This window comes from Furipterus horrens, unplaced genomic scaffold, assembly GCF_987537825.1.
Source record: "Furipterus horrens unplaced genomic scaffold, mFurHor1.1.pri manual_scaffold_3, whole genome shotgun sequence".
NCBI classification, from domain to species: domain Eukaryota; kingdom Metazoa; phylum Chordata; class Mammalia; order Chiroptera; family Furipteridae; genus Furipterus; species Furipterus horrens.
The window spans coordinates 17,846,386-17,858,984 of record NW_028327173.1 but is presented as its reverse complement, the minus strand read 5'-3'; the positions used below and the strand labels follow the sequence as shown (position 1 = coordinate 17,858,984).

At 33.8% G+C, this 12,599-nt stretch overlaps 1 protein-coding gene across 4 annotated transcripts in view; it reads left to right on the top strand.

Moving 5' to 3' along the window:
• Positions 1 to 12,599, top strand: part of EYA3 (EYA transcriptional coactivator and phosphatase 3) — a 98,971-nt gene that overhangs the window by 23,896 nt on the left and 62,476 nt on the right. For all 4 annotated transcript variants that reach the window (XM_090268905.1, XM_090268903.1, XM_090268906.1 and 1 more), the window contains exon 2: positions 5,875 to 5,975. In XM_090268905.1, coding sequence (XP_090125031.1) covers positions 5,943 to 5,975 — 33 coding nt within the window. In that variant the 5' untranslated portion in view covers positions 5,875 to 5,942. The remainder of the gene's footprint in view (positions 1 to 5,874; positions 5,976 to 12,599) is intronic.

The following is a 12,599-nucleotide window of genomic DNA, read 5'->3' as shown; positions in this document are numbered from 1 at the left end:
TATTCCTTTGTATCTGCTTTTGATTTTTAACAAATTATATTGAAGCTATTGTTATTCTGTAACTAATGTAAAATCTTATTTTTTCACATTTAAGTGAGCTTGTGTTGAAATAGGTTATAATTTTCATTTTAATATAGACTGTTCAATTGTAGAATTACAGCATAGGTAAACCATTCTCCGGAGATGTATTGCTTCCATGTAATTTTTCATTTCTGTGAGCAACAGACTTTCTCTTTTTAAAAAAGAGTTAGCTTGTTATCCCTCTATTTAATTTTAGGAAGAAAAAAAAAAGTTATTTAGATCATGGACAATTTTATGACCTCTTATATTCTTTAACTGGAAAAAAGTCTGATTTTAAAGCTGTGCCTGAATATTTCCTATCTTCCTCGAGTCTAGATAATTCTAGGTTTTTTGTTTAGATTTATTTTTAGTAGTTTAATAGGTATGAAGTGGTATCGTAAAAATATTAAAATTTACTTAGTAGTGAGAATCTTTTTTCCCAAATGCTGATTTGATCTTAAACTGCTTGTATTCTTTGATGGATGAATATGTTAGTCATTGTTGCCACATAACAGATCTTCAGTAAATGTTGAATTTGTTGGGTTTATGTTGTTAGACATTAAACTTCATCTACTGTAATTATTACAGATATTGCTTACATTTATTGTATTTTTTTAATTTTAGAGTTGTTATTTTTTTTATTGCATGAAAGTATATTTTACATAACTGGATCTGTTGATGAGTTGCTTACATTCTGCTGCTCAAAAATTTACCTTTTTCCACAGATGAGGTAAATATGTTATTCCATTTCTTCTAATATTTTTTAGTGCTACTCATTCTTCACATATTTAAAATTAACCATAGTGTATGATGTGTATATGTTTTTCTCCACATTGATATTCAGTTTTTCTGACAATATTTTTTACGTATTGATTTTTCTCCACTTATAAATACTTTTTAAATTTGATCATTGTTTGGTATTTCTAGTCTCATGGGGTTTTTTTGTACTTTTTTAGTATGGAAAAATATACTTAATATAATTATTTTAACCATTTTTAAAGTATACCATTCAGTGGCATTAAGTATGTTCACAGTGTTGTGCAGCCATCACCAGTATCCTCTAGTCTCTTTACTTGATGTATTTCTACTTAAACCTAAAGCATGATTGCTGTTATTCTCCGGCAGATTGTTTAAATCTCTTGATTTCAGTTGCCCTGTCCGTAGAGTGAGGATGATGCCTCCTGTGTTGTAGGATAGTTGTGTAGATAAAATTAGGTAAGACAACGAATATAAAAATACTTGGTGTATTATAAATGCTTGGTTAATGATCACTGTCTATCCTTCCCACTATAATTGGTTTTAAAGACTAGTGTAGGGAAGATATTCCTCGATTGCCTCTATTTGTTTTCCTCTCCTCCAAGATATTCATTGTTATTTTTGCCTAGTTTTCAGTATGAAATTTGTAGGTGATGGAATAAACTTCTGTTTACTTCTTATTTGAATCCTAATATGCATGTTCTGTAGATTATGAAGCCCAAATTACTGAGTATCATCCCCACCAGCCCTTTCTGCTAATAAGCACTGTTCTGCAAGAGACCATAGAAACTTTTGAATGCATTTTCCTGACATCTTTCTGATTTTGCTGTAAAGCCACCTCGTTTATAAATTACAATTATTTTGAAGAGCTGCCTTTACGCTCTGTATTTGGTACTTTGGGTGTTTGGACACTTGTTTCTGAATTCCTTGATAGATCCCCTTTAGAATAGATCAGTTCTTGTTGAATAACAATACTTGAGGCAATCATCTTAAAGCCATTAGAAGAGGGTATTTTGCTTTTTTCTTTTCATTCTTCAGGGCATACAAATAATTATATTTGAGGATACCATGCTAAACATTTGCTAATTACTTATTTTTTTAAATCCTGAAGTAATCCACATATTAATAAAAATCTTAAGTGGTTATAGACCACTATTTTATAGTTCTTTAGGCTACTATTGTTTACAACTATTATTGCTGAGATAACAATTACTTTTGGGAGGGATGCTGTTAATTTTCTCCAGGGAAACTTCTGTAACATTTTCTTAGGGTGCTCTAAAAATATATATAAAGTTCTGGAAGGTGTAGTAAATAGACTTCTAAAATACAGTGTAGTTAATGATCAAATTTATGAGCTACCCGTTTTCTGTTTAGAACTGTATCAGAGATATTCAGTTAACTCCTATTTCTGTGCACACTTAGCTGCATACAAGTTCATTCTTTAGAATCTATAGTCAGACTATTTTGCTCTGTTTAGGCACTTCTCTTGATGTTATAATTAAGAGTGATACACACTTTGTTTTCATTGAAAAAAATTTGACCTTTATACTGTGCTTTTAAAAATTTACATATATAATTTTAAATTTCCCTTTCTGTATTTAACAGCTATTAGTAACCTAAGTTGTTGCTTGTGACCATTTACAACTATAGGGTAGATAGTATGTTGAACTTGATACAAAACAAATTATGAAGTTGGAATTTTGTTAGAATTTTGAAATAAAATATTTGTTACTAATTATTTGCCTTCTAATTTCTAATTAAAAATTGTGGCTGCCATATTACAAAAAGATACTTTATGAGCATGTGAAGTCACAATATTTAAAATCGTGTGACCTTTTTGACTCAAACCAAAGCTCTATTTTATTTATTTATTTATTGTCAGCATTTGCAGGTAGGGTAATATTTCTGTTTTTAATTGTAGATTTTTCCCAGATTTCTGTCAATGAAGGCATATAGATACTAACTCCAAAAATAGGTGATAAAATAGCTGTATTTAGAAACCAGTTGTAAAAACTGAAACTAGAAAATTATGAAGGCCATTACTTATTCAAGTGCCTCAGGTGCTTAAAACAAAAAATGAATTCAGAGAGTGTTTTGTAATTACATCGGCTGTTTGGCTAAGTTGCAATTATATTAATTTACATTACATTAAGAATCCACTTTCCACTTCTGTGTCAAATCATTATATTACTGGATATTTAAAAGATGAATCCCACTGAATGTAGAATAATGTCAGGTTACATGAATGGTGAAAAAAGAGAAACTAAAACCACAGTTAGATTAAACTCTAAAACTAGTACATGCAAATGGGAATACTAAGATTTGTATTGTAATTCGTACTTTTTGTTATTATCAAGTACTAAATCACCATGTCTGTGTTATATAACACTTTATCTGCTTACTAGTAAACTCAAATTTTAATTGTAAGTACGTGCCACTGTAAAAAATGGTGTGAGATCTTAATATTAAGTTTTAGCACATTGATACATGCTAAGAATGTGATAAATACTTGCATTCTCTTATTTAGTATTTTCTTATATTTCAGTTCTTTAAAATACAAATTTTTGGAAGGAAGAATATTATATTGATGGAAAGTAGTATCTTAGATGTATGTTGTGATGGAATTATGTAATTCATGTCATTATTAGTATATTTTATATACAAATGTACCAGACTGTATGTGCATACTTTACACATAGCAAGTAGAATTCCGGGAGATTCTGTAATAAATCATATGCTTTGCTTTTAGATTGCTTTTTCGTTGTTGTTTTAAAAGGTTTCTTTCCAACTATAGAAATTATCTGTGCCTTTTTTATTCCTCTAAATTTAAAAGCTGAGAAAATAAGGTAATTTTTAAAGATGAAAACAACAAAGGATGCTTACTTGCATTAAAAAAATGGGAGAGGTAAAAAGGAATATCTTCTAATTGTTCTCTTGAAGAAGGTTTTATTGCAACTTAACCATAGAATTTACCTCAAGAAAAATAGAAAATTTGTCCATTTCCATTATAAAATTACTGTAATATTACCATATTTCTAAAAAGAAAAATTCAAGATTTTAACATTTGGTTTTATATAGCTTGAAAAATTTATTTCCCTACTATTAAGAGTATTTCTTGCCTTTTAAAACCCATAACCCCTTTTAATCAATTAAAATCTGTTGTTCTCTTTTAATGTTCATATTTTTTAAATAAGTTAGTCTCTGTGTTTAAAACAAAATTAAAGTACATGTTTTTGAGTATCCTTTTTTTTAAAAAACAAAATAATTTTTCTAACCTTCCTCTTACCCAGAGGTAGAGTTTATAGCCCTTTCCCTGTGAGAAGGAATATCCCTTCCCCCTCCCTTGCCGAGAAATCTAATGAGAGATTGTAGTTATTATAGTTATGGCCTTCCATTAAGTAAAACATGGGATGTTATCACTTTTTGTTTAAGTGAGAGCTGGTTACACAAAAATTCAACAAATGAGGTGTTAAAGGTTTTACATTTTCTTGATGATTTGGCCCTATTTTACTCTTTCTCACGAGATGAAATCATAGATGTACATTATGTTCATTTAGGCAGTATTAAAATCCCATAAAGTAAAGACATTTCAATTTAAAACTAAGATATAAGTTGCTGAAACATAAAAATGTTTCATCTTTCATAATTGTGAGTCATTTTCACGTCACATTGATTATGCTGTTCTGGGTAGAGCAAAACAAGTGCAGGGAAGATAGCGCCTGTGAGCTTTAGTTATTGCGTGCTGTAATTCTGCAGCACTAGTTACCTACGTCAGGTGGTATGAAAACTTAGCTTTTGAGGCTCTATGTATGAGCTACACGTGAGTGCATTGAGTATCCAGTGCTTCTGACCTTTAAACTTTTTTTTCTTTTGACAGTCTTGATCAGGGCAGGGAGTAAAGCTGTGTCAGAGTTGGACATTTTTTAATGTCTCCCTTACATATGTTTTCTCTCCTTTTCCCACCTGAGGTGCAGCTCTAAAAGTGTGTTGTATTGCACCAAGATAGAGTACTAGAAGTGGTGATACACTGGCATAACTGAAGTTTTTTATTTCCCTTTTCATGTTTATCTGGTTTCATTACTTCTGCAATAATATTCTATACTTGCTTTAGCTTTGTATTTTAAGTTGGTTACAGTGGTTGGTAGAAGTGAAAACAGGTACGACCTTGATTAAAAACATAAGCCATCACATCTGTTTCAGAGAAGTGCTAGTTTCATTTTCTTAAATAGTAACAGTTTTTCTTTTTTATAATGTATTTAAGTTTTCTAATGTCTATCTGTCTCTCTCACTAGAAGGGCACAATAAGTTGTTCTTACCAGTAAATGTGGGACTTAGAGTCCTATGTTTCTTTGTTAGTTTGAAAATTGAGACAGGAAGAGCAGGATCTAAGAAGGTAAAGATTTTCCTTGAATAATTGACTACGTAGTATATTTAGTGGAGTTCATTATTTCAGACTAGAGCCCTAGCTTTACCTGATTATTATTTCTTAATTCTAAAATTCACATTTCACTTATTTGCATTATTAAAGTAGGTCCAGATAATTGCGTTTTCCTTGAAATTAATTATGTGTACAGAGAGTTGGTTGATATTCCAATTTGTTATACTTAAAAGTGATTCTGTGTGTCTGTGTTAATAGTTACGTAAATGTTCCACATGAAAGCAGTTTAGATGTTATCATAATTTACTGACTTGCTAGGCTAGTTTTTAATCATTAAAAAGTGTAACTAATCCTAAAAAACATTGTTCTAGTTATCAGCACATGACTGTTATTGTAAAATGTTTAATGCAGTGGGCACTATAGGAACCATGTTTTAAGTGCAGCAGAAGTGGTTCCACGTGTTGGCTTTTGCAAGGTATTATAAAAATCATTGTGTATACCTATTTTGACTTAGTGTAGCATGTCAATTTTGAAAAGCCACGTGCAAGCTTGAGATTTTGAGATTGGAGCTCACGTGGAAAGCTTGGGGTAGCAAAATATTTAAAAAATAATTTGCTGATGGCCTGAATGATAATGCTTAAGGTACATAAAGCTTTGAATTCCCCTTCTTTTTGAAACAGACTGTGAAGACTGCTGAGAGACACTTGTGCTCCAGTCACATAAGTGTAATAAAGAAATATTGGTCCTCATGGAGGAAGAGCAAGATTTACCAGAGCAACCAGTAAGTATTTCCTTTAACAATTTAAAGTTGATTGTAGAAAAGTTAATTTTAAGAGATTCTAAATATTACTCAGTTATATGCAGATTCCAAATGAGAAATAAAAATAAAGAAAAGACTTCCTTAATACTTTCCTGCTAAGAAAACAGTTTTTTATGTTCTTAACTGCATATTTTGCTAACAGTGCTAAAGAGTCTGCTTAGAAAATACAGCATTACAAAGTTAATATTGTATTTGGGAATGTCATTAAAATAAATCGATGGGTATTTCCTTTTAGAACACTTGCTGGGTCTGATCTGTGGCCTGGGGAGGTGTCAGGGAAGGGCAGACCAACTGGCCATCACTGTGGGTGAGGCGACAGCAGGATGTGCTGTGGGTCTCAGTCGGTTGTGGGACAGGCAAGGAAACAAAAACAAAAACCAATCGCTATTCTTACAGTTTTTAGAAAATAAAACAGGACATCTGTTTACCAAACAGTATACACCACTTCTCACAGAAAATTTAGTTTTTATCTTTACCTAAATTTCCCTAACTGACCTAACTTGTAGTAGCTGAAGAAAGTATAACTAACCACTAGCTACTTCTTAAAAATATAAAACCCTAGAGACTAGGTTAAATTCTTAATTTCTTTTAAATATTTAATATAAATAAATAAAATCATTTTAAATGTCCACATGTGATATGGATTTATTGCCTTGCATGACTTTTTTTGTTGTTTTTTTTTTGTCTTTTTTTGATCCTTAGAATTTAAAAAAGAAAAGCAATAATAATCATTCTCTTAAGGTACTTTTATATTAAAATAGCTTTTTGTTTTGTCTTGAGTTTCTTTTTTGAAGTTAGATAAATACTGATTCAGTTTGCTATCCTGAGTGAGCCTCTTGGATTTCATAGTAAAAGAGAATGTGGAGTGGTACATGTTTACCTTTCTTTATGAAAATCCAACATAGAAAATTTTGAATTTTGAAAGCATGTAATAGGGTATGTTTTTCATGTTTTAGATGTATTATTTATATTACAGAAGGATAGACACCAGCTTCCATTTAAATATTAAAGTCCTTTAATACGTTCTTAATATTTTTCTTTTTTTTTTTTTTTTTTATGCTTTAAAAAAAATATTTATTTGTTTGTTTATTTGCTGCCCAAATGGCTAACTTCATATGTTGGACTTCCGTGTAGTTTTATTTTCTGGAATTTCTAGTTATCCTTTGTTTTGAAGTAGTTGTATTCCTCTCTAGTTGTAGAGGGAGACCTAGTGTGTCCGTCTAAGCCTCCATCTTGGCCAGAAGTCCCCTTAATATTTTTCTTTATGTTGAGAAATGTATACTGATGATTACTTTGCCATTATTTTTTTATCCCTCTCACTTAAGTAAAACTAGGAAGACATAAGCAATTGGTAAAACAACCTTTTGAAACATTTGGAAAGTCATTCCCTATCCCCAGTGAGACATTAATAATCAGGGAAACGGTAGTGTTGAAAATCATCCTCAGCAGTGTATCTAGGATATACACTATAGTGACAGATAGCTGAGTTAGAGACACTAAATGTACCGAGGAAAATTACGTCATTGAGTTTTTAATGTAGTAAAAGGTCTAATCATAAGTTGTTGAAATGAGTATTGTTAGTTACTCCTTACCTATTTAAGGTAAGAATTGTGAGGCTGACCTGCTGGCGGGTCATCTTGTCTGCTCTGCTTCATTTCCTTGCCACTCTTATTCAGTTTTTATAACATAATGTATAAAACCCAATTTTACTTCAGAAGAAGGTAAGCAATTAAAGCACTTTAAAAACAAAATTTCTGCTGACTGTAAATGGTGATTTTCTTGCGGAATCATTTTGTTATTGATTTGTGCCTCTGTCTTCATTTATAAAGGTGACTGAGGGACAACACTGAGCGTTCAGAGCCATTTGAAGGAAAAGTTTAATGTTACTCACAGTTCCCTTAGAAATGAGAGGCATAGCATGCCACCCAGCGCCCCTGGGGAGGCCGGGGTGAGGGGGAAGCACCAGTTTTGATTAGGAGACGGAAAGGAGCTATGGGAATGTGTGGATAGGCCACGGCCTTTATTGGGGTTTCTGCAGCTGATGCAAGGCCAGGCAGCCTAAACAGTGTAGCACTGGCTAGCTTGAATAATTCCAGGGAGTTTGGTGTGTAGGGGCTGTCAACTAGGTGCCGTATCCATCTGGCCCTGGGTTGATTTAGAGCAAGGGAAATACTGACTTGGTGTGTATAAATTAGATAAAGGGGATGGTTCAGAGTTTGGGCTCAGGGGAGATATAAACAATTTTGGCTCTGTGATTAATGGATGCCAAGTAAACAAATACAGAATATAAGAGAACAAAGAACACCTATTAACTGTTAGAAATAATTACAATAGGAGACTTAATGTCAGACTTCGAGGAGAAAAATAAGTTTTCACAGGCCATAGTGGAGATTGAAAATTTGAGTGGGAAGAGTGGTCCTGTGCCAAGTTGATGATAATAAAGCTAAGATTTTTAACCCTACTGTTTACCTGTATATATAGAGAGATGTTACTGATGGGGATCTTCTCTCTTTTTCTTATTGGATCACCCCTCTTTTGTTTCTCTACTTCTTACTTGCTCTATCTTAAGATTTAAGATTTGTTCAGGTCATTGTAAACAATTCAACATAAATTCTAGCCACAGGTTCTATCTTTCACTTTCCCTTAATGCCAGTCAATTCTCCATCCTGTCTGCAATCAGAAATGGTTTTTCTCTGTGGTCACTCTTTACCTGACTCAGTGTTTTTCTCCCAGTTTTCACATTTTTAACTACTCTGAAGCAGCTCATATTATAGTCCAAACTGGAATTCTTTTTTAGAAGAGTGAAAGAGGGCACTAACCAGACTCAGTTTGGGATAAGAGGTATAATCCCAGATTATTTCCGGCAAGCTGGTTGCCCTTGAAAACTGGTCTCTGAACTTAAGTTTTGAAAGGGCATTATATGCATAGAAAAAAATTTTAGAATGTATATATCAAACTCAATATTCAATACTCATTTTATTTATTATTTTATTTATCTGTTCATAGATACTGGGGTTTTCACTTTTTGGCTATTTTGAATAATGCTTTTATGAACATTCATATGCAAGTTTTTGTGTGGACATATGTTTTCATTTCTCTTGGTTATATAGCTAGGAGTGGAATTGCTGGATTACATGGTAACTCTTATGTTTAACCTTTTGAGGAACTATTACTAAAGTAGTTGTACTGTTTTACACTCTGTCAGTTTCCGGATCATATTCTTTGAACCCGTACTTTTATAATCCAGTGAAATACAGCTGTCTCCTTTGAGTTAGTTTGACTGCCTCTGGTGCCAAGGTAGCACATACTTCCTATTCCTGACTTACAGGGAGACATAATTGCTCAAATCAAGACAAACTTGGGGTTATGAAATGGTAAAAAATTAGCTGTTAATACATTTTCCTCTCCTAGTCTTTTTGTTTGGTAGACATGACTTCAGGTATACTTCCTTCATTTCTCTTTATGAGTACTTTTTATAACTGAGTTGGCACTGTAATAAAAAGTGAAAAAAACATGGTTTTTACTTATACGGCCCTAATGGTATATTTTTAAATGTTGCTCTAAGACAGACCCCTTTTTGTTGTTGTTGTTGTTTATTAGCTAAATGTGTTCCTCCATGGTTCTACTACAATTAAGACTAACATAAGATAAATTCATTGTATTAATTACTGTTTGAAGACTAGAGACTTATTTTGGTTACTAAACCACCAGCTCATAAATACATTTCTTTGATCACAAAGAGGGTCTCAGGGTGAGCTAAGCTTAAATTCATCCCCATTATTGGAAAATTACATTATTATCTGACCTTATGTCAATACTGTCATCTTCAAGTGGGAAGGGCAGCACATTTTATAACACAAGCTTGTGTTTTGTCATTTGTGAAATTATGGAGGGCAGATAGTTTAATTTGTCTTCTCTTTAGCCTTGCAGTTTCCAGTCAAAACACCATTTTCCAACCTTATTAAGTCAGCTCCTTTTTTGCCTACTCCTTTCAGTGAAATCATGTTGATAAATTCTTCTTCTTTTTCTTTTTTAAAGATTTTATTTATTTATTTTATATAGAGAGAGGGGAAAAGAGGGAGAAAGAGAGGGAGAGAAACATCAGTGTGCTAGAGATATATTGATTGGTTGCCTCTAGCATGCCCCCAAATGGGGACCTGGCCCGCAACTCAGGCGTGTGCTCTGACTGGGAATTGAACTGGTGACCTTTCAGTTCACAGGCGAGCATTCAAACCACTGAACCACACCAGCCAGGGTTGTTTGTTAAAGCCTTTTGTTGCAGTCTGTATATCATCCTGGGATCCCTTGACCACATGATTTGTTTAAGGTATCTTTTATCATATAAAGTTTTGGATTTTTGTATTATCAATGTATTTTCCCCTTTATGGCTTTTGAATTTAATATCATGCTTAGTAAAGGTTTAGCCACCTCAGGGGGGGTGTCTTTTTTTGTTTTTCTTTTTTTCCATTTGCTTCTGTAATTTTGTTTTTAAATTTAGAGGGTTTTTAATGTCCCTTTTTTCTTTATTTTATCTTCTTTGGTACTTAAGAAACTTAAAACAGCATTAAATATAACATCTATTGGTAAGCCATAGTCAATGAACCAAGAATGTTTGGTTGCATTTATTTTGTTGTATTTTCTTATGAGAAATAGATGTCCATGAAAAATTTTATTGTCCTGGTATTTATTTTGCTTTTATTATTTACCTTGTCTTGAGGAACTACTAGTAGCCACACTATTTTACATTCTTTTTATGTCTGGACTATGTGTTTATAATCTAGTGAAATATGCATACATCTGTATCCTTTAAGTTCTTTACCTGCCTCTAGTGCCAAGGTAGCACATGCTTCCTATCCCTGACTTATAGGGGGACATATAATTGCACAAATTAAGGCAAACAGTATCTCAAATGTTAAATTTAATCATATTTAAAAAGCAACAGTCCCTCCAGCTATGTTTGTTTAAAATTATTTAGCAACATTTTTGCCTTTTGTTAGCTTGAAATGCATTTTAATATTCATAATTTGTATGGCTTTGCAGACATGCTTCACCTCCTTGCGCAACCATAGGAGGGATCACAACTAAACTCGAAACAAAAAACACCCAGAACTGCCAGAAAATTGAACTGTAAGGAAGTCCAACAACCAAGGATTTAAATAAGTCATATTTATCCAGATGAGTAGGAGGGATGGAGACAGGGAGCTGGGGCAGAGGGGACGCATGTGCGCAGCGTGGCAGTGGTGAAATGGTGGCAGCCGGCAGAACAGGCGGTCCCACATTTATGTGTGGTGGATAAAAATTGGAAGGGATACCTTGGGAGCAAGCGACCCCAGCTCCAGGACAGATTACGCAGCCCAGGGTTCCAGTGCCAGGAAAATAAAGCCTTATAACTTCTAGCTGTAAAAACCAGTGAGGTTTGGGGTGGTGGAAGAAACTGCTGGTCTCTCAGGAGAGTCCATTTAAAGGGCCCACTTGATCCTAGATATGCAAACTCACCCACTCTGGGAATCACACCAGGGCAAAAGCTAGAAGGATGTCAGTCAAATACAGGAATGGGGTGAAGTGACTGGAAATGGGATGAGTGCCAAGCAAGCATTCAACTGCCAGGCAGTGGCATTGTCCCCTCTCTGACCTCTCCCCCAGATACAGAGCCACAAAAGGTAAAGCAGGTTGCCCTGCCCTGGTGAATATCTAAAACTCCACCACTTACAACTTAACAGGTATGCTAAGACAGGGAGTCAAAGCAGCTCTGCCTAATACACAGAAACAAACACAACGAGGCTGTCAAATTGAGGAGACAAAGAAATATGGCCCAAATGAAAGAACAGAACAAACCCCAGAAAAAGAACTAAACGAAATGGAGATAGCCAACCTATCAGATGCAGAGTTCAAAATACTGGTGATAAAGATGCTCAGAGAACTCATAGAGTATGGCAAAAAATAAAGGAAGAAATGAAGGTTACACAAAGTGAAATAAAGAAAAATATACAGGGAACCAACAGTGAAGGGAAGGAAGCCAGGATTCAAATCAACAGTTTGGAACAAAAGAAAGAAACATTCAACCAGACCAGAAAGAAGAAACAGGAATGCAAAAAAACAAAAAACAAAACAAAATTAGGAGAGGCTTAGGAACCTCTGGGACAACTTTAAACATACCAACTTTTGAATGATAGGAGTGCCAGAAGGAGAAGAGGAAGAACAGGAAATTGAAAACTTATTTGAAAAAATAATGAAAGAAAGCTTTGGCAAAGGAAATAGACATGTAAGTCCAGGAAGCACAGAGAGTCCCAAGCAAATTGGACCCAAAAAAGATGCCAACCAAGACACATCATAATTAAAATGCCAAAGGTTAAAGATAAAGAGAGAATCTTAAAAGCAGCAAGAGAAAAGAAGAGAGTTACCTACAAAGGAGTTCCCATAAGACTATCTATCATAAGACCATTTGCAGGCAAGAAGGGGTGGACAAGAATTATTCAAAGTGATGAAAAGCTAGGACCCACAACCAAGACTACTCTACCTAGCAAAGCTATCATTTAGAATGGAAGGGCAGATGAAGTGCTTCCCAGACAAGGTAAAACTAAAGGA